At 45.3% G+C, this 22,397-nt stretch overlaps 2 protein-coding genes across 2 annotated transcripts; both read left to right on the top strand.

Annotated features, from left to right (window-relative positions):
• The first annotated feature begins 10,111 nt into the window (after nt 1–10,111).
• On the top strand, nt 10,112–10,705 carry LOC143853872 (uncharacterized). Its single transcript, XM_077363575.1, has one exon. It carries the CDS (start codon nt 10,112–10,114, stop codon nt 10,703–10,705), a length of 594 nt encoding a protein of 197 aa, XP_077219690.1.
• A 27-nt stretch (nt 10,706–10,732) lies between these two features.
• LOC143853873 (uncharacterized) lies at nt 10,733–11,200 on the top strand. The gene has a single exon (XM_077363576.1). The coding sequence runs from the start codon at nt 10,733–10,735 to the stop codon at nt 11,198–11,200; it is 468 nt and encodes a 155-aa protein (XP_077219691.1).
• Nucleotides 11,201–22,397: the final 11,197 nt, after the last annotated feature.

Below are 22,397 nucleotides of genomic sequence, written 5' to 3' on the forward strand. Positions count from 1 at the left end.
TAATAAATTCTCTACACTGAAAACCCAGAAAAAAAATCTCTCAAAACCCCAAATGAATCCAACTCTCTCTCTATTTGTGAAGCCACGTTGAAAAAATGCTAATATATAATGACGTCGGATAGCGCTTTCTCGCCCTTTCTGAATCCTTCTCTCCAATTAATCACTTATTTAACGTGTCCTCTTTCCAGTTGCTCGTGTGAATTAATCAGCATTCATAAGAGGGTTTTGATTAATCGATATTGAAATATTGGAATTTAATGACCTGGCTCCTTCATAAATTAGCTTCATATTTTCTTGTCTTTCATAAGATAGGATTTGAATTTCCTCTGCATGAGACAGTGACTTTGCATTCAGTCGCTGGCCCACAAAATGTCACCTCTTTCATGTTTCTTCTTTTGACTGAGTTACCAGTGGGGGTGCAACATGGGTCGGGTCGGGTTAAGCTTTTGATAAAAAATGAATAGGAATCAACCTGAACCCGACCCGATTTCAAGGTAAAAGCTCAACCCGAATTCCGAAAAATCATTGAACACTAGAGCCATGATTGCAATGTGTTGCTCCTTGACCTGAGTTGCACCCCTATACTTGTTGTAAGCCCAAGAGTTCCCATGGGTTAATCATTCACCTTGCCTTCTTGTTTTGATGCTAGCAAACCAAATTGATTAGCATTTATGGACTGATGTGTTGCTTTGAGGTGTTGTGTTGTATACAGGATTTTCATGTCATAATCGCCATTACACAACTCTTCACAACACATGACTTGTGAATCAAAGATCAAAGGAACCAAGAGCTTGCACCTACATTGGAGTCATCCTCATTTGAAGATGCTCAAGTAAAGTAGCTCAACATGAAGATCCCACAAGTTCCTAGGCAAGTGTCAAGAAGGAGCTTGGAGTTGAACATGTCATGGTGACACCTCATGTACCTCAACATGCATTGAAGATTGGAGGACAAGTCACAAGAGCCAAGACATGGATAAGATGTTCACTCAAGCTGAAGAAGTCCAAGAAAGTGCAAAGGAGCCAAGACATTCTAAGAAGACTCAAGGTTCTTATTTTTAGAATGTATTTGAAGTCCTCTTGATTTTATGTTTAAATGCACTTTCAAAAGGTTTTCAAATGGTTTTATACTTAACATTTTACATCTTTGAAAATCATCATCACACCCAAAAATGTGTTTAAAAACCTTGGACTTAAGCCTAAAGACCATAGCCCAAAAGCCCCTGGATTTTAAAGTTAAAATGGAATTTCACTTAGGGCTGGTCGACCGGGTTAGGCCGGGCGATTGTGAGATGGAACCTGGAAATCCAGGCCATCTAAAATTTTATCGGGCCGGCGACTGCCGTGGGTCGATGACCGGGATAGGTTTTTGAGCCAATTTTTTTGAGCAAACAGTTAGCCCTCGCCTGGCGACCGCCATGTGGCCGGTCGACCGTGACGGTAAGAAATTTAAAAATTGAATAGGGTGCCCAATAGGGGTGGGGCGTTTTCTGCTTGATTTTTTAAGCCACTTATTTACAGTTTTACCCCAAACGATCATATTTTCTAATACACTATATATAGATGATTAAAACCTATCCCTACAAGCTTTTGAACATTAGAAAAAGATCAAATCCCATTTCTCTTTGAGCTTCAACATTTTATTTCAAAAGCTAAAAACCTCTTTGATCTTCCATTTCTACATGTTATCAAGAGGCACTCCATAGGGCTTTACATTTGTATATTCTTGGAGTGAATGTGAGCTATCAATGTTGTAATCCGCCTATTAAGAGGCAAGAGAGTTTTTATTTTTATTTGTTCATCATGTGAGGGTCTCCTCTTCGGCCCGTAAAGAAAGGTGAAGACAAGGGTCTCCGATTCGGCCCGTGAAGAAAGGTGAATCATGTGCGATAGTGTGTCACCTCGCCAAGGCTTCGTGCGAGGGGCTTCACTTTGGCCCTTGAGAATGGAAAAGCAAGTGTTCCCTTTGGAGATGAAGGAGTGGGTGTACGGCTTCTTCATTTTAGTGGAGATCTCAAGGAGGTAAACTTGGAAGAGTGGAGTAGGTCAAGTTGTGACCGAACCACTATAAATCTTGTGCCTTGTGGATGCTTGCTCTTTTCTCTATCTCTCTCGCACGTGTGGTGATTGGTAATCTCTAACCTTACTTATGTTTATGCTTTAATTGAACAAGGGTTAGTGAATGCACTTAAGTTAAATGTTTAAATCCTAAATTGCATTATAATATCTATTTGAACAAGGGTTAGCTAAATGTGCATGATTAGAAAGTTTAAACCTTAGATTTTATTGATATACCTATTCAAACAAGGGTTAGACTAATTAGTGCTTAATTAAATGGATTAATTCTTAATCTCCCTGAATTAAGCCTAAATTTCTAATTGACCAATTCACCCCCCCTCTTGGATTGTCACACCTGTATTTCACCTGCTTCAAAAAATGCCTGTTCGTGAAACTTACGAGAAGGGGATATGATATATTTACCCCCTTTTTTACTCTGTACTGCCCCTTCTGCGTAAAACAGTAGTTGCAAATACGTTAGAGGGGGTGTTGGCAATTTGGTATTGGAAATGACTGAGAATAGAGGAATGAGAAAGAGAAGTAGGCAAGGCAAGATGAAGCTTTCTCTTATGGACTCTATTTCAGTGATATTTTTCATCTGAGGTTTTAAGAGTCATTGCCTATTTGAAGCGTTTTGTTAAAGATTAGAGAGCTACCGAATCGTTTTGTATAAATATTCTATGGGAATAAATAGAAACGTTTTGATATTATGTTTTGAATATACGAATTAAAAAAAAAAAAACTAATACCACGTGGCGCACTCACAACATGCAAGATTCTGTTTTACTTATACATTATTAGATATTATATTATTAGATTAGATGTTACCCCGATAATCTTCTAGACCCTTGTTTTAATAAAAAAAATCATATAAACCCCTTTTTATTTTATGGGGATTTTATGCCGAACAAAGTCACTTTTATGCTCTTCCTAAAAGACACTTATTGGGCCCCACTTTTACATTATGTACTTGATCATGCATGTTGAATGACAACCATAAATCTAGCCAAATCCTATTGTGAACACCTTAATCAGTGATCATATGAGATGGTGAAGCCTAATTTAAAGTCCAGCTAAGAAAAACTTAAATAGTTGATTTTTGTAGTCCTTTGTCTTATGCATAGGGTGTCCCTTCAGGTGCTCAAAACCCATGCTACTACTAGTCGAGTCGTGTCGTCCCTGCGGTCACTCATCCATATATTCTTTGGTTGCGCACAATTATATAGGAGATTAGAAGAATCACATGAGACTAGATGAGTTCTATTGCATAGAGAAGACGAGTGTTTCAAAGAATGAGCCAAGGTTCGTCCAACTCATTCTCCCACCACAAAGTTTAATGAATGTGGACATTCATTGAAATAAGAAGTAAAAAGAGACTAAACTAGTGAGAGATGACTAAGGGAGAATTTGGTGGAATTCAAAGCCTCTTGGAATATGAAAAGTCTACTCGAAAATATATGTGGGTTGGAGGACATCCAAGTACATATAGGACTTGGGAAATTCGTCCAAATCACTTTAATCTCTTTCCTCTCTCAAGAGTTCTTTCAACTTCCTCTTCCTCTTTCTACTTCTACTTCTCTAGTTTGAGTTTCAAAAAGAGACACCAAAGCTCTATATTTCTATTTGAAAATCCCTATACTTTTGATTTATATCAGAAGGTGTTGAAGAACAAAAGTTGTTCTTATTCCCTTTGGGTGCGTTTGGATCGTCGGAATCGGGAATCGGTATTGGTATCACATTCCAATGCAATTCCAATTCACCCTATAAACGGATAATGATTCCAATTGTAGTGTTTGTGTGAGCACTCGAATTTATCTAGGGGATCAATCGTGATTCCAATTCTAGCGTTTGGTACTGTCCAAACCAACACTGGAATGGAATCAAATTTTCAATAATTATTTCAATCAATAATAAAAGAATAATCGAGGGGAAATGATATCAACACTACCATGTTTTGGTATCTCCACTAAAGCATCTTGTCTTTTATTTGAAAAGCTATTGTGAGGCTGCTAATACAGTTCCCAAAATGCTCTCACAACTCACAAGCCCATTAAAAAATAACACAAAAGCCGAACCGTGTAACTATTAAACCATGGTTGTTCTTTTAGTATTTGAAGAGCTTACATAAGGTTATGTTCCCACAATGCTCTCACAAATAAGTAACAAGCCCAATAAAAAAGAAAAGACAAGCTGAATTGTGCAACTATTAACCATGGATGTGCTGATATCATTTCCCTGAATCAAATAAGCCAAACAGCAAAGTAAGCAAAACATTAAAATGCTCAAGAGAGCATCTGCTACCCCAAGACAATAGTACACCTCTCTGGGTTTTGACCAAAATCAGACAGAGGAAGAGAAACCCATCTCAGGAATCCGACCAAAAACAGAGAGGGGAGAGAGACCTCTGGGTTTCGACAAAAATGAGGGAGAGAAGGAGGGAATAGAAACCCATCCCTGTGAATCGACCACAACAGAGGAGAGATAGAGACTCTGGATTTTGACAAAAGTCAGAGAGAGAGAGAGAGAGAGAGAGAGAGAGAGGAGTGATGGGGTATGAAAAGCAGCGACCAATTAGCTGCCGACACGTGGCCCTTAAAGGGCCCACCATGAATTCGGCACTTGCCCAGGGGTAGTCTGGTAATCTGCCAAGAGCAGGTGAACCTAAACCCACAAAAGGGCCGACACCTGTCCTGGGGTAGGTAATCCAACCACCCAAGGACTCCCTCTATATAAGGCCTCTCAAGACTCAAAGCAGAGGGTAATAACTTCTGAACCACCACTCTTAAAGTTTAGGCTCTACACTTTTGCTCATACTGATTTGAGTGTCGAAGGGCCCGTCCAGAGCACGACTCCGGATTGGTCTTCTGACCTTGTGCGCTCTTGTGTAGGGCCTCATTCCTTCAGCTCAGCCCCTTGACCCGCCAGATCAGCTCTTTCGTCACTGCCGTATCTGTTACCAATTTTAGGCCTAACAGATTGGCACCATCCGTGGGACCCTGAACTAAAAGCTGTTTAAATCCCCTATACAAAATGGCAGGACGGAGGAGTGCCCGGGTACCAACTGCTCGGACGGCTCGAGCTGAAGCGCCTCGCAGGATTCAGAGCGAACGAATGGCCTCACAGATAGTGGCCCCTTCAGCAATAGCGGAGCAGAGCCCGGCCCATTCGGAACTGAAATAGAGGTCTATAGAACCAAGAGGGGGTGAATTGGTTTTATCAAAAATTTATACCATTTTAAAATTCAAGTATTAAACCTAATTTGATTTTTTCTTCTCTTGCTTAGATTTTGGTTAGTTCAAATAATATCAAATCAAAAGGAAGTGCCAAACCAAACAAAAATGAAAGTGCAAGACAAGAAAGGAACACACCGATGTATAGTGGTTTGAGCAAAGCCCTACTCCACTCTTCTTGAGATCGTCCTCAAGGATTTTCACTATGTGAGACCTCCACGATGCCCGGCTCCGAGGCGATTACACTCCCAAGGGGTATTAAATGAGGATGCCCTTGACACATTTACACCGACTCTCCTTCGCCGAGTTCTAAGCGCTACTCCTTAGAGTATTAAAAAATAGGATGCCCTAGCCACCTTTACAATGAATAGAAGATGAAGATTGCTTGGCTTCTCTTGAAAGCTTGATGCACAATGAAGTCCCCTTGAGTGCTCTCCACAATAGGTTGCAAATGAAAGCCCTAAATCCAAACTCTAATGATTTGCAAGTACAAGGCAAGTTTGGTGGAGAAGAAAAATAAAGGCTCAAGCTAAAAGGGTTTTGTAAATGCTTTAAAATGCTTAAGGATGTTTTTCAAATTGTTCAAGAGATGTAGATGATCCTCTTGGATGTGTATTTATAGTCCTTTGAGAAGATATGACCGTTTGACGGTGGATGTATCAAAAACACCCCAAAAATCAATTTTTAATTTGAAACCCAACGGCTCTTTTTTGTGTTGTCGCGACGTTCTCGGAGCTCCGAGAAAATTCTCGAAATTCTGCGAAATTGTCCAGAGTATGAAATATACTCCCTGGACACTTTCTCTGAGTTCTGAGGAAACTCTCGGAGTTCCGAGAAGCCTAAAATCAGCAGACTTTTCTGTTTTTGTTGCTATTTGACTTTGGGCTTTTGGAACTCAAATCTTATGATAATTTGGAATGTTATGAGGGTTCCAACATGTTGGTCCACCACATAACCATTCACTTAACCAATTAATTTTAATACGGGGAGTGTGGTTAGTTTTGAAAAATACATTTGAAAGATTTTGCCTTGACTTAGAAATCAAAGAGAGAGGATGTACAACAAGTCTAAATATGGTTACGCTCCTCTTTGGTCTTGGCCTTCATAGATCTTCTATGGTGTACTTGCTTTGCTTCAGTGTTTTGAGGTGAGCTCCACATTGATTGTTCTTCTAAGGTAAGTTGTCCCATGTGGTCTCTAGCTCCTTTGACTCTTGTGTGGTACATCTTCAAGCATGACCAAGTGATGTGATGGTTCCTTCTATGATCACCCTATCTTATCACAAACACTTCAAGGCAAATTGATTAGTATTAAAAAACATAATCAATTGAGTTTAGAATCATCAAAATAAGATAGGAGGGTAGACCCTTGGGCTTAGAGGAACACCTGAACCCTGCGCCTACTCCCGAACAAGTTCGAGCTCTCTTTCAACAGATGACTACTCTTGTTGGCCAATACCAACATCTGATCCAAGCGCCTCCCCAGCATCCCCCAGAGGCTCCATGACATGTACAGGAAAGGTCGAGTGCCCACAGGGGAGAGCCAGCACGTCCTAGTGGAGACCGGACCCACCACTCCACAAGGCGAGTCCATCAGTCCAGAACCAGGCATGCCTATACAGAACCTCACCACCGCCGGAGGTCACGATCTCGCTCCGCGCAAAAAGCACCGAGCCAAGGAAGACCGTGCGCCGCGGGAAAGATCCGGTCATCATCGAAGGAGTTCAGAAAGTCATTCCGGCTCCGCTGCGAGCCCCTCAGTAGAGAAAAACAGATCAGTGGGCCGAGCAGACCAGAGGGCTGATCTAATGCTACGAAGGATAGAAGAGATAGACCACCGTATAGAAGAGTTGGCAAAGGATCAAGGCTGGCCTGCTACAAAGACGTTCTCAAGCAGACCGCCGTTCACCGATAATGTCATGAACCCACCTGCACCCAGAGGGTTCAAAATGCCGACCGTTCCGCAATATGACGGAACCACCGACCCTGTGGACCACCTGGAGACGTTCAGGACTATGATGCTCCTCCACGGCGCCTCTGACGGGTTCCTCTGCAGAGCGTTCCCGACCACACTGACCGGTGCAGCCCGGGACTGGTACTCTAGGATCAAGCCGAACTCCATCAACAATTTTGAGGACTTTGGGGACGATCTTGTCCATCATTTCATGAGCAGCTGGCGGCCAAGGAAAACAACAGCATCCCTAATGGCCTTGCGGCAGGAGGATAATGAACCTCTGAAAACATTCGTCAGCTGTTTCAACAGGGAGACCCTCAAAGTACCAAAGTTGGATCCCTCGGCCGCCATGAATGCACTCCTTGCGGGCGCCAAGTCCAATGATTTTCGCCGATCAGTAGCTCGCCAAAACCCACACTCACTGGCGGATCTAATGGCCGGAGCCGAGGAGTACATAGCCGTGGAGGAGACTCTGGCAGCCCTAGATTCAAACCGGAGGAGGACCTCTGAAGAAAAGAACCCTACCAAGCAGCGTAGGGATGATAAGGCATCCAGAAGAGAAAGATCCCCCCAGAGGAGAGAAGAGAACTATACCCCTCTCAACACCTCCAGAAGACACATACTGGCCGCGATCAAGGGAGAAGAATTCGTGAGATGGCCGACCAGGATGATCTCCAAGGAAAACAAGAGAGACAAGTCGAAGTATTGTCGGTTCCATAGGGACCACGGGCACGACACAGACGAGTGCTGACAGCTCAAGGAAGAAATCGAGCTGCTGATCAGTCGGGGGTAGTTGAAGAATTATGTTAAAGATGACGGCCAAAGGAGAGAGTGCAGGGAGAAGAGCCTTCAGGGACAGAGCCCTCGACGGTCACAGCCGCCCCCTGCGTGGAATCAATCTCCCCCGCCATCAAGCTCACAGCCGGAGATGCGCCGATCCCAGCCTAATGGGGTCATCAACACCATTATGAGCGGACCAGCCGCTGGGGGTACATCATTTGCTGCTCGGAAGGCCTACGCAGGCTGAGTCAATGCCATGCACACATGTTGCAAAAAGATTAAGAGAGGGAATGAGATCTCCTTTTCGGACGCGGATCTCGACAACTTGATGCTCCATCACGACGACGCCCTTGTCATAACCATGCTAGTTGCGAACTGGGAGTTGAAGAAAATCCTTGTCGATAATGGGAGTTCGGTCGACATCCTGTACTATCATGCTTTTAAGCAAATGATGATAGGAGACGACAGCTTGAAGCCGGCGAACTCTGATTTGTTCGGTTTCTCGGGAAAAATTGTTAAAGTAGAAGGACAGATCGAACTCCCAGTCCTTGTTGGGGAACCGCCCTGTTAGGCTTTCGCAATGGGCAACCTGGTAGTGAGGGCCACTTCGGTCTATAACTCTATCTTGGGACGACCCGGCCAAAACCTCATCCGCACCGTCGCATCAGCATATCACCAGAAGATGAAGTTTATAACGCCAAGAAGCGTGGGAGAAGTCAGAGGAGATCGGCCACAGTCCAGGGAGTGCTATGCCATGGCACTCAAAGGCAAAAACGCATCTGAATCATTGTCGATTGAGCTACTCGATCTAAGAGATGAAGCTCAAGTGAATGAATCAGCTGAAGACCTCATCCCCATTCCTCTGTTCGAAAATGAGGCGAGAAGGTCATCCAAATCGGCTCCTCTCTGGACAGTAGCACCCGGTAGAACCTCACCCGGTTTCTTCAAGACAATGCAGACGTCTTCGCATGGGCTCCCATAGACATGCCCGGCATAGAGCCAGAAGTCAACACGCACAGACTCGGTGTCGATCCCACCTGCAAGCCGGTAAAGCAAAAAAAGAGACATTTTGCCCTGGAAAGACTGCACGCGATCAAGGAAGAAGTGGAGAGGCTCTTGAGGGCGAACTTCATTCGAGAAATCCAATATCCGGACTGGCTGGCGAACGTGGTCCTGGTGAAGAAAGCCAATGGGAAGTGGAGGACCTGCGTCGACTTCACTGACCTGAACAAAGCTTGTCCAAAGGACAGCTACCCGCTCCCAAAGATCGACCAGCTGATAGATGCCACTGTAGGTCACGAACTGCTGAGCTTCATTGAAGCCTTCTCCGGGTACAACCAGATCAGAATGTATGAATCAGACATACCAAAGACTTCCTTCATAACAGATCAGGGGACGTATTGCTACCGCGTCATGCCTTTCGGCCTAAAGAATGCCGGGGCAACATATCAGAGGCTCGTAAACAAGCTCTTCGAAAAGCAAATCGGCCGCAACATGGAGGTCTATGTAGATGACATGTTGGTCAAAAGCCGAAGCGCACAAGATCATGTCTCCGACCTGAAAGAGACATTCCAAGTCCTAAGGAAGCATAACATGAAGCTCAACCCCACCAAGTGCACATTCGGTGTTAGCTCGGGAAAATTCTTGGGATTTATGGTAAGCCGGAGAGGGATAGAAGCCAATCCATAAAAGATCAAGGCCGTGATGGAGCTCACTCCACCAAAAACCATTAAAGAAGTACAACGGCTAACCGGGATGATGGCCGCACTAGGGCGTTTCATCTCGAAATCTGCAGAGAGATGCCTGCCTTTCTTCAATGCTGTCAAAGGAATCAAAACTGCACCTTGGACATAGGAGTGTCAAGTCGCATTCGAGGAGTTGAAGCAGTACTTGTCCTCTCCACCGCTGTTGATGAAGCCAGAGCCGGGGGATGAGCTACTTTTGTACCTATCCGTAAGACCCATGGCACTGGCAGCCGTGCTAATCCGAGAAGAGCACAACCAGCAGAAACCGGTCTACTATGTCAGCAAGGTCCTACACGATGTTGAGATCAGGTACCAGTGAGTCGAGAAATTGTCATACGCTCTGATCATGGCGGCCAAAAAACTGAGGCCGTATTTTCAAGCCCACACAATAAAGGTCATGACCGATCAGCCGCTCAGACAGGTCCTCCACAGACCAGACACCTCAGGGCGACTTGTGAAATGGGCCGTGGAGCTAAGCGAATTTGATATCCAGTACCTGCCTATGCCGGCAATAAAAGCTCAAGTAATGGCAGATTTCATGGCCGAGTGCACCAGCCACCAGCAAAGCATCGAATCCAAAGTTGTCCAAACCCCGGTTGTAGAGAAGGTAACTACAACTGTGGAACAAACAGAAGCTGAGACTGAACCAGTAAGAACAAAAAACATCCATGTACCGGCAGAACAGAATCTATTGTCCAACAAACTGCTCTGGGAAGTATACGTGGACGAATCTTCAAACAAGGTTGGTTGTGGAGCCGGTTTGATTCTCACCGGGCCCGATAATTTTGTTCTGGATTATGCGCTAAGGTTCGGATTCCGTGCGTCCAACAATGTGGCGAAATATGAGGCTTTCATAGCCGAAATGAACCTAGCAGTCCAGACCAGCGCCCAAAGGCTGAAGGCGTATTGCGACTCCCAGCTGGTCGCAAACCAGATCTAAGGAGTCTATGAGGCCCACGACGAGCGCATGATCAAGTACCTCTCCAAGGTCCGCCAGTTGACCGGCAAGTTCAAAAACTTCGAGGTCATCAGAATCCCTAGAACGGAAACTATAAAAGCGAATGTGCTGTCTAAGCTGGTAGCATCCAGGTACACCACTCTTGGGAGTATACGTATGGAATTTCTGGAGAAATCCAGTATTGAAAATGAGGCCGTCGAAGTAATGCAGGTCGAGCACGAGCCGTGTTGGATGGAAGAGATCATTGAGTACCTGCGTAGCGGGAAGCTTCCCGAAGCAAAGAAGGAAGCCCGCAAAGTGATACAGAGAGCAGCCCGATTTTTCCTAGATGGGGAGAGTCTGTACAAAAGGTCGTATACCCTTCCGTACCTAAAATGCCTCCAGCCAAGCAACGCCGCATACACTCTGCAAGAGACGCATGAAGGAATTTGTGGAGAACACCTGGGGGCAAGGCCTTGGCCATCAAAGTACTGCTGAGAGGCCTGTACTGGCCGACCTTGAGGCAAGACGCTCTGGACCTGGTCAAAAGGTGTGAGAGATGCCAAGAGTTCTCTCCCACCATCCATCAACTTGTTGTATCCATGGCCCCGATCATCAGCCCACTCCCTTTCGCAGTATGGGGGATGGACATCTTAGGCCCCTTTCCACCAGCCTCCGGAAGACGTGAGTTCGTCGTGGTGGCCATTGACTATTTTACCAAGTGGGTGGAGGCTGAACCTCTGGCCCAGATCACAGAGCAAAACGTGCATACCTTCTTCTGGAAGTCAGTCGTTTGCAGATTCGGGATACCCCGCATCTTGATAACGGACAGCGGTAGACAGTTCGACTGCCGAAACTTTTAAAAATTCTGCTCCGACTTGAAGATCGAACAAAGATTCACTTCTGGACGAAAAGGCAGGCCGATGGGCAGACGAGCTTTATCACGTCCTATGGGCGTATCGTACCACCCCGCGCACCGCGACGGGGGAATCACCATTCAACTTGTCCTTTGGAATGGAGGTCGTAATACCCGTCAATGTTGGCGTCCCGTCTCCCAGAGTCACCAACTTCAATGAGCAACTCAATGGAGATGGACTCCGTGCAAACCTTGACCTGCTGGAAGAAGCCCGGGAAGAATCCTGAATCAGGGTCGCGGCCTACAAACAGAAAGCGTCCAACTATCACGACCTGAAGATACGTTTGAGAGAATTCCAAGCAGGGGACCTAGTCTTGGGGAAATCAGCTATCTCCCAACCGAAGAAGGTAGGCAAACTCTCCCTGACCTAGGAGGGGCCGTACCGAGTGAAAGAGGTAATTCGCCCAGGGAGTTACAAGCTGGAAACACTTGGGGAGCACCTACTACCCCACGCTTGGAATCTGAAGAACCTCCGAAAATATTATCAATAGCTAGCCACTTGGAGCAAAGGCGAATGCCGTTGTAAGCACGCTTGAATGTGAATGATAAAAATGATACTATTTCTTTGTAAATCTCCGAGCACTCCGTCTTAGAAACCCAGTTCACAAAAACTTGGGTACTCGCTGCTTGGTTCACCCTGGCTCGTCTCCACAAGGACCGGAAGCGCACTTCTGGTCAGGAACGGGCCCGGGCAGAAAACCAAATCCGCTCAGAAACCTAGTTCACCAAAACTTGGGTACTCGCTGCTTGGTTCACTCCGGCTCGTCTCCACAAGGACCAGGAGCGCACTTCTGGTTAGGAATGGGCCCGGGCAGAAAAATAAACCTTTGCGAGATCCGGGTCAATAAAAAATTGAATATCTACCGAGGGCGTCGTCCTATTTGGAAACAAACTGTTGTACAAGTGTTATTGGCCTACAATGTTGAGTTAATCAATACTAGTCAGAGGCACGCAAGCGAAGACAGTAAATAACAAAATGTAACTTCTATTCATGAAAGTAGGGCCTCTAAGGGCCATTACAAAAAGTAGGGCCTCCAAGGGCCATTACAAAGAGAATCTGTAAACGGTGCTAAAAAGGGGGAAATGGGGAGTTTAAGACACCCTATGACCACCGTTCCGTGGGGGATCTGCCACCGGGGCCTCAGCTGCTGCGATGGTGTCCTGCTCGTCATCACCGGCCACCGGCGGATTAGGAAGGATAAAGCCCGTCAGAACGATAGTCGGGTTTGATCCCTTGACCTGCTCGAGGCAATCCATGAATCCTAGCTTGTAAGATTCAGTGGACAAACTAATGAGTTTGTCCTCCTCCTTTTACACGGCCTCCTTGACGGCCGCTATCCGCTTCTCCCGGGCTCTCTCCCTCTGCGCATTGAGGGTGTCGGAGGCCTTCTGCTTTTGGGCGGCATTATCGGACTTGAGCCTATTTATCTCCTTGTCCCTCTCCTTGATGGACCTATTGAGCTCGGCAGCCTCCTGCATCAGCTTGTCGTTCTCCTCCTCAGACTTGGTGATTGCTTTAGAAAACTTCCTGCTCTTCTCGTGGAAGTCATGATAATACAATCTGATCTGCGGGATGGCGAAAATGAATGAGTAACGGGTAAAAAAAAATTGGTACCTGGTAAAGTGAAGAAAAGATAGCCTCGTCGGCCGCAGCTGGAGGCTCGTTTAGAACCTGGAGCTTGTCTTGGTTCAGTAGGTCTTTGGTGATGATCTCCATGGCCACCCGGCTCTCACCCAAGCCGATGTCGCTCTTCTGAACGGCCCAGTTGGGCCGAAAAACATTGTCCCCAGGCTTTGCCTGGGTGGGGCGGACTCCGGTGGATGCTCCCCCTAACTTGGAGGATCCCGCTCCCCGGCCGTATGTGCCGACCAGTTTTACTGTGGGCTTGCCCTTGGGGGGCGGTGCGTCCTGAGTCAGTGCAAGACTTGAGTTCTCGGGAGCTTTCCTCTTCTGGCCCTGCTGTCCCTGGCCCCTGCCGAAGGCTCCTTGCCTCACCTTCTCCAGCTGGGACTGCGTCTGCATTTCTGAAACTCAACAGGGACAAACAAAAACCGATCAGGAACAAAAGAGAGCAAAGAGGAGCTCAAAAGCAAGACTAGCCACATACGTGACGGGGTCGTAGTACTAATGCCGAGCCCAACCAGAACCTCTTCCCTAGAGAAGTCCGCACAATGCATCAGGCCCTCCTGGTGGAACTCCTAACAGACTAGAGCAAACGTTCTCATATCCTCGCCCTCCAAGAGCGGCTTGCGGCTCAGTGCAAGTGTATCTGGGGTGTCCCATTTTAAAGGAACCGGACAGGGCTCAGTAGGCTCGCTGTCCTCGACATAGAAGAACCTGTTCTTCCATAGATGTATGGAGGATGGAATGCCAGTAATGATTTTCACCTCAGTGCGTTGGCTGATGTAAATCCAACCTCCGTCCTTATGCCTCTTCAGGTGCGCACACATGCGAAACAGCGGTATGGTCAAGCTCCTTTGGAGCCGACCCTGGACGAGGTATATTAACCCGACCAGCGTCCTCCATGAGTTCGGTGCGACCTGAGCCGGGGCCAGGCCACAATATCTAAGGACTGCGATGAAGAATGGGTGCAAAGGGAACCTGAGCCTAGCTCTTAACGACTCAACATATATACAGGCGTCGGTACTGTCGTTGCAAGCCCTATCTCCCTCTATCGCAGCCCTCAGCCTGAACCTTTGGGGGATATAATACCTATCCCTAATGTCCCCTAGCCTGGACTCATCAAGGATATTCTCCTCGTAAAGAGCCTGAATGTTATATTTGGGATCGGCGTCCATCCGAGCCCTAGCTATGACCTCGACGGCCCGGCCCGGAAGGAATGTGGTGGACGCCTCGGCGGCGTCACTACCCCCACTCGCCTCTGCTCGGAAGTAGCTATCCATTGGGGCCGGGGTGGTATTCAAATCCAAAATCACTCTCCACTTTTTACGACCTCTACACTAACACTAGGACTTGCCATGTACGGGCCAGAAACCCTGGGCGGATTCGTTTGGGTCCTCTCTGATGAACTAAACCCCGAACTACTAGAGGATGCGGACTCCCCTGAGGACGACCCAGAACTGGACTCAGAACCAGATTCACTACGGGACATGAAGGATGCAGGAAAAGAAACGAGTAAAAGACGCGCTCAAGAAGATTACCGGTCTGAAGAGGGAGGCTCTTAAATTCGCAGACTACCACAACCACGGGCTATCAGAGCCGAACGGGCAGAGCAAAAAAGAAAAACAAGGCAGAAGTAAAAAGTGAAAGTGAAATGTGAAAGGTGAAAACCTCCTTTTATAAGCTTGAGGCTTGAGGCGGTTCACATTCACGATCCAAGAGGCACCACGTGTCCCTCATTAATGAAGGGCACACACTTCGAGGCAAAGGCACGAGTAAATGCGCGCTTGTATGGGCCACGCACGTGCGATGTGGATGCGGAAAAATCTCCAAGTGAATTTCCAAGTGACTAAGGGTTATCTACGACAATCTTGAGCATGGAATACCTTCTAAGTGACTGGCCCGTCTTAAAATCTGCCCGGCCCAAGCCGGACAGAATATGACGCGTTTCATAAAACGACAAAAATCTGCCCGGACCAAGCCGGACAGAATATGACGCGTCCGCAAGAAGACAAAAATCTGCCTGGTCCAAGTCGGAAAGAATATGATGCGTTTCATAAAACGACAAAAATCTGCCCGGCTCAAGCCGGACAGAATATGACGTGTTATATAAAACGACAAAAATCTGTCCGTCCCAAGCCGGACAGAATATCACGCATCCGCTAGACGACCCAAGCCGGACAGAATATGACGCGTCCGCTAGAAGACAAAAATCTGCCAGTCCTAGGACGGACAGATTTTGCACTTCAGCCTCTGGTCGTCCCAGGCTGGACAGACGGCTTGGCCGGACAAATTTCACACTTCAACTTCTGGTCGTCCCAAGCCGGACAGACTGCTTGGCCGGACAGATTTTACAGTTCAACCTCTAGCCGTCCCAGGCCGGACAGACGGCTCGGCCGGACAAATTTCACACTTCAACTTCTAGCCGTCCCAGGCCGGACAGATTTTACACTTCAACCTCTGGCCGTCCCAGGTCGGACAGACGGCTCGGCCGGACAGATTTCATACTTCAACTTCTGGCCGTCCCAGGCCGGACAAACGGCTTGACCAGACAGGTTTACGCCTCAACCTCTGGCCGTCCCGGGCTGCCCAGATGGCTTGGCCGGACAGATCATTTCACTTCATTTTTCCGGTCGTATCTCTTTCGTCACAGCCTCCTACTTCCCCAAATCATCACAATGACTTGGAGAACTGGGGGGGCAACTGATGGGGTATGAAAAGCAGCGACCAATTAGCTGCCGACATGTGGCCCTTAAAGGGCCCACCACGAATTCGGTACTTGACCAGGGGTAGTCTGGTAATCTGCCAAGAGCAAGTGAACCTAAACCCACAAAAGGGCCGACACCTGTCCTGGGGTAGGTAATCCAACCACCCCAGGACTCCCTCTATATAAGGTCTCTCAATGCTCAAAGCAGAGGGTAATAACTTCTGAATCACCACTCTTAAAGTTTAGGCTCTACACTTCTGCTCATACTGACTTGAGTGTCGAAGGCCCCGTTCGGAGCACGACTCCGGGTTGGTCTTCTGACCTTGTGCGCTCTTGTGTAGGGCCTCATTCATTCAGCTCAGCCCCTTGGGCCCGCCAGATCAGCTCCTTCGTCACTGCCATATCTGTTACCGATTTTAGGCCTAACAAGGAGAAACCCATCAGAGAGAGAGAGAGAGATGCACACCTTATTCCTTGCTATTGATTTGCAGAGCCGCCGGAGAGGAGAGAAAGGTGTCGATTTGCATAGAGAAAAAAGAGGATAGGAGACGAGAGTGATAAGTTTGTTTAGTGGGAGGAAATACCTAGCGTCTATTAGAGCCAAAATCGATACGGAATTTGACGCCTTTTTCGCTCGTTTCCGGGAATCACAATACCACCCCACTGGGCGGGTATCAAAAAGCGCCTAATATTCCCCTGTTTTTTCTGACGGGAGTCAAAAATCGTTTCCCATTCTAATTAGAAAATGCAACCAAACACTGGAATCCCCTAGATTGGTATCAAATATCGATACCTATTCCTGATTCCAACGATCCAAATGCACCCTTTGTGTAATCGAAATGAAACCATCGGTTCAACTTGCGGGGCCATGCCACTGAGAACGTTCGTGTTCGTACGAGTAGTAGATCAAGCAGACGATTCGATCTCATTTCTAGCAATATGTAAGGTATTATATCTTCCCTATGTATTTATTTAATCACCTCAGATCATCTAAACCCTGGGATCTTGGGATTAGGGCAAAATTTATCGTAAAAAATTTGTTCTATGCGATTTCAATGTTCCGCTGCGCATAGCGATCTTGCCCAGGGGTGAAAACCCTTTTGACATTAATTGTGCATGTGCTTATTTAAAGCTTGAATCATATTGTTTGGGATTTAAGGGAAATCCTATTGGCCACAAGATTGGTGAATTCTTATTGGTTGGAATTCTAAGAAGGAAAGGAGCGATAGAGGGATTATTGGAAACCCACTTAATCGGAAAGCTTCCACACACTTCTCCACGTGTAAAAAATATTTTTACCCTTTGCTTTATTAAATAAAGGTGGGAGAAGGCTTTAGTGTAATTGCACATAACTTGCCAATTCTGGTGGGATTCTTAGTGGAAACAAAGTCCCAAAGCAAAGGACATGGGCTGAATGGATTTCACACTCGTCATACTCTAAACACACTAGAGAAATTTGTGCAACCCTCCCCTCCATTAGTTCTCTCTCCCCCTTCTAGTTTAGGAAAGTTCTAGTTCTAGTTTTTCTTGAATTGTGAATTGGGTTTATGAAACTCAATTGTAGATGTAATTTCAAGTTGAGTTTGGAACCCAAGGACCTTCTCCAACCTCCTCCATCTTCGCAAGCTTTAGAAGCCATCACTTTGACTTTCAGAGGAATTCGCGTTTGGGAAACCTAGCACAATTAGCGGGGAGTAGATCAAGCAATGATTATCAGACCAAGGATAATCCAAAGTAAGTTTTTTAACTATTTCAATTCATCACCAATATGAATCTAGTGGCTAGGATCTTGGTTTGGATGGTTGGAATCAAATTTTTTTTTTGAATTTTGCGCAAAATAGCTTCATCCACGCTTAAAGATTCCACCACCCTCACGTGATAGTACGGATGGAACACACATTTTGGCGGACATGATGTTATTGAGTGGGGCCTATTTATGGAGCGCATATGAGTACAACTGGGGCTTATACGCGGAGGCTATATGAAATTGCAAGTGGGGCCAACATGCTAACCCCGCTATAGTTTTTACCAGGTCCTCTATTCTCACTTTTAGTATTCCCCCCCTCCATTTGCTCTCCAAACGATTGACAAATGTCGTCCATCGTTTGATCGTGCTCATTCCAGCTGGCAATCATATTAACCTATTACCATTGCAGGTCATTATTGTTAAGTTGATGCCAACCAATGTGCCACTGTGGCCGCCGTTGTGTGGCACTGTCGACACGACCAAACATCGTAGCTGTTGTAAGAAGACGAGGACTAAAACCTTAGGGAGACACCCATTACATTATTTGATTTAACGCGACAACATATAGAGTTTGAAATCTCTAAGTCAACAACTAACTTATTGCCCAATTGCCTCTCTTCTCCCAACGGGCTACCATGTTAAAGCATCACTTAGCCTCTTAATTGCAAATGCCCGCAACTCATATCCTATTGTGTAAATAAAGAAACAAAAGAAGCCTCTTGTTACTCTTAGTTGAGCTTCCCCCCAACCACCTTCCTTGCGAGTAGAGCAAGAGCATGAATGTAGTGACATTAATTGTGCATGTGCTTAATTAAAGCTTGAATCATATTGTTTGGGATTTAAGGGAAATCCTATTGGCCACAAGATTGGTGAATTCTTATTGGTTGGAATTCTAAGAAGGAAAGGAGCGATAGAGGGATTATTGGAAACCCACTTAATCGGAAAGCTTCCACACACTTCTCCACATGTAAAAAATACTTTTACCCTTTGCTTTATTAAATAAAGGTGGGAGAAGGCTGTAGTGTAATTGCACATAACTTGCCAATTCTGGTGGGATTCTTAGTGGAAACAAAGTCCCAAAGCAAAGGACATGGGCTGAATGGATTTCACACTCGTCATACTCTAAACACACTAGAGAAGTTCGTGCAACCCTCCCCTCCATTAGTTGTCTCTCCCCCTTCTAGTTTAGGAAAGTTCTAGTTCTAGTTTTTCTTGAATTGTGAATTGGGTTTATGAAACTCAATTGTAGATGTAATTTCAAGTTGAGTTTGGAACCCAAGGACCTTCTCCAACCTCCTCCATCTTCGCAAGCTTTAGAAGCCATCACTTTGACTTTCAGAGGAATTCGCGTTTGGGAAACCTAGCACAATTAGCGGGGAGTAGATCAAGCAATGATTATCAGACCAAGGATAATCAAAAGTAAGTTTTTTAACTATTTCAATTCATCATCAATATGAATCTAGTGGCTAGGATCTTGGTTTGGATGGTTGGAATCAATTTTTTTTTTTTTGAATTTTGCGCAAAATAGCTTCATCCATGCTTAAAGATTCCACCACCCTCACGTGATAGTACGGATGGAACTCACATTTTGGCGGACATGATGTTATTGAATGGGGCCTATTTATGGAGCGCATATGAGTACAACTGGGGCTTATACGCGGAGGCTATATGAAATTGCAAGTGGGGCCAACATGCTAACCCCGCTATAGTTTTTACCAGGTCCTCTACTCTCACTTTTAGTATTCCCCCCTCCATTTGCTCTCCAAACAATTGACAAATGTCGTCCATCGTTGGATCGTGCTCATTCCAGCTAGCAATCATATTAACCTATTACCATTGCAGGTCATTATTGTTAAGTTGATGCCAACCAATGTGCCACTGTGGCCGCCGTTGTGTGGCACTGTCGACACGACCAAACATCGTAGCTGTTGTAAGAAGACGAGGACTAAAACCTTAGGGAGACACCCATTACATTATTTGATTTAACGCGACAACATATAGAGTTTGAAATCTCTAAGTCAACAACTAACTTAGTGCCCAATTGCCTCTCTTCTCCCAACGGGCTACCATGTTAAAGCATCACTTAGCCTCTTAATTGCAAATGCCCGCAACTCATATCCTATTGTGTAAATAAAGAAACTAAAGAAGCCTCTTGTTACTCTTAGTTGAGCTTCCCCCCAACACCTTCCTTGCGAGTAGAGCAAGACCATGAATGTAGTGACATTAATTGTGCATGTGCTTATTTAAAGCTTGAATCATATTGTTTGGGATTTAAGGGAAATCCTATTGGCCACAAGATTGGTGAATTCTTATTGGTTGGAATTCTAAGAAGGAAAGGAGCAATAGAGGGATTATTGGAAACCCACTTAATCAGAAAGCTTCCACACACTTCTCCACATGTAAAAAATATTTTTACCCTTTGCTTTATTAAATAAAGGTGGGAGAAGGCTTTAGTGTAATTGCACATAACTTGCCCATTCTGGTGGGATTCTTAGTGGAAACAAAGTCCCAAAGCAAAGGACATGGGCTGAATGGATTTCACACTCGTCATACTCTAAACACACTAGAGAAATTGGTGCAACCCTCCCCTCCATTAGTTCTCTCTCCCCCTTCTAGTTTAGGAAAGTTCTAGTTCTAGTTTTTCTTGAATTGTGAATTGGGTTTATGAAACTCAATTGTAGATGTAATTTCAAGTTGAGTTTGGAACCCAAGGACCTTCTCCAACCTCCTCCATCTTCGCAAGCTTTAGAAGCCATCACTTTGACTTTCAGAGGAATTCGCGTTTGGGAAACCTAGCACAATTAGCGGGGAGTAGATCAAGCAATGATTATCAGACCAAGGATAATCAAAAGTAAGCTTTTTAACTATTTCAATTCATCACCAATATGAATCTAGTGGCTAGGATCTTGGTTTGGATGGTTGGAATCAATTTTTTTTTTTGAATTTTGCGTAAAATAGCTTCATCCACGCTTAAAGATTCCACCACCCTCACGTGATAGTACGGATGGAACTCACATTTTGGCGGACATGATGTTATTGAGTGGGGCCTATTTATGGAGCGCATATGAGTACAACTGGGGCTTATACGCGGAGGCTATATGAAATTGCAAGTGGGGCCAACATGCTAACCCCGCTATAGTTTTTACCAGGTCCTCTACTCTCACTTTTAGTATTCCCCCCTCCATTTGCTCTCCAAACGATTGACAAATGTCGTCCATCGTTGGATCGTGCTCATTCCAGCTGGCAATCATATTAACCTATTACCATTGCAGGTCATTATTGTTAAGTTGATGCCAACCAATGTGCCACTGTGGCCGCCGTTGTGTGGCACTGTCGACACGACCAAACATCGTAGCTGTTGTAAGAAGACGAGGACTAAAACCTTAGGGAGACACCCATTACATTATTTGATTTAACGCGACAACATATAGAGTTTGAAATCTCTAAGTCAACAACTAACTTAGTGCCCAATTGCCTCTCTTCTCCCAACGGGCTACCATGTTAAAGCATCACTTAGCCTCTTAATTGCAAATGCCCGCAACTCATATCCTATTGTGTAAATAAAGAAACTAAAGAAGCCTCTTGTTACTCTTAGTTGAGCTTCCCCCCCAACACCTTCCTTGCGAGTAGAGCAAGACCATGAATGTAGTGACATTAATTGTGCATGTGCTTATTTAAAGCTTGAATTATATTGTTTGGGATTTAAGGGAAATCCTATTGGCCACAAGATTGGTGAATTCTTATTGGTTGGAATTCTAAGAAGGAAAGGAGCGATAGAGGGATTATTGGAAACCCACTTAATCGGAAAGCTTCCACACACTTCTCCACATGTAAAAAATATTTTTACCCTTTGCTTTATTAAATAAAGGTGGGAGAAGGCTGTAGTGTAATTGCACATAACTTGCCAATTCTGGTGGGATCTTAGTGGAAACAAAGGACATGGGCTGAATGGATTTCACACTCGTCATACTCTAAACACACTAGAGAAGTTCGTGCAACCCTCCCCTCCATTAGTTCTCTCTCCCCCTTCTAGTTAGGAAAGTTCTAGTTCTAGTTTTTCTTGAATTGTGAATTGGGTTTATGAAACTCAATTGTAGCTGTAATTTCAAGTTGAGTTTGGAACCCAAGGACCTTCTCCAACCTCCTCCATCTTCACAAGCTTTAGAAGCCATCACTTTGATTTTTGGAGGAATTCGCGTTTGGGAAACCTAGCACAATTAGCGGGGAGTAGATCAAGCAATGATTATCAGACCAAGGATAATCAAAAGTAAGTTTTTTAACTGTTTCAATTCATCACCAATATGAATCTAGTAGCTAGAATCTTGGTTTGGATGATTGGAATCAATTTTTCTTTTAATTTTGCGCAAAATAGCTTCCTCCACCAACTAATACTCACATAATAGTACGAATGGAACTGACATTTTGGCGGACATGATGTTATTGAGTGGGGCCTATTTATGGAGCGCATATGAGTACAACTGGGGCTTATACGCGGAGGCTATATGAAATTGCAAGTGGGGCCAACATGCTAACCCCGCTATAGTTTTTACTAGGTCCTCTACTCTCAATTTTAGTATTCCCCCCTCCGTTTGCTTTCCAAACGATTGACAAATGTCGTCCATCGTCGGATCGTGGTCATTCCAGTTGGCAGTCATATTAACCTATTACCATTGCAGGTCATTATTGTTAAGCTGATGCCAACCA

Source organism: Tasmannia lanceolata, unplaced genomic scaffold (genome assembly GCF_043159265.1).
Source record: "Tasmannia lanceolata isolate RefF3 unplaced genomic scaffold, GAP_Taslan_0.1 ptg000020l, whole genome shotgun sequence".
NCBI lineage: Eukaryota > Viridiplantae > Streptophyta > Magnoliopsida > Canellales > Winteraceae > Tasmannia > Tasmannia lanceolata.

Coding starts and splice junctions, on each gene's coding strand:
- LOC143853872 (XM_077363575.1), top strand. CDS start 10,112: ATGGCGGCCAAAAAACTGAGGCCGTATTTTCAAGCCCACACAATAAAG.
- LOC143853873 (XM_077363576.1), top strand. CDS start 10,733: ATGATCAAGTACCTCTCCAAGGTCCGCCAGTTGACCGGCAAGTTCAAA.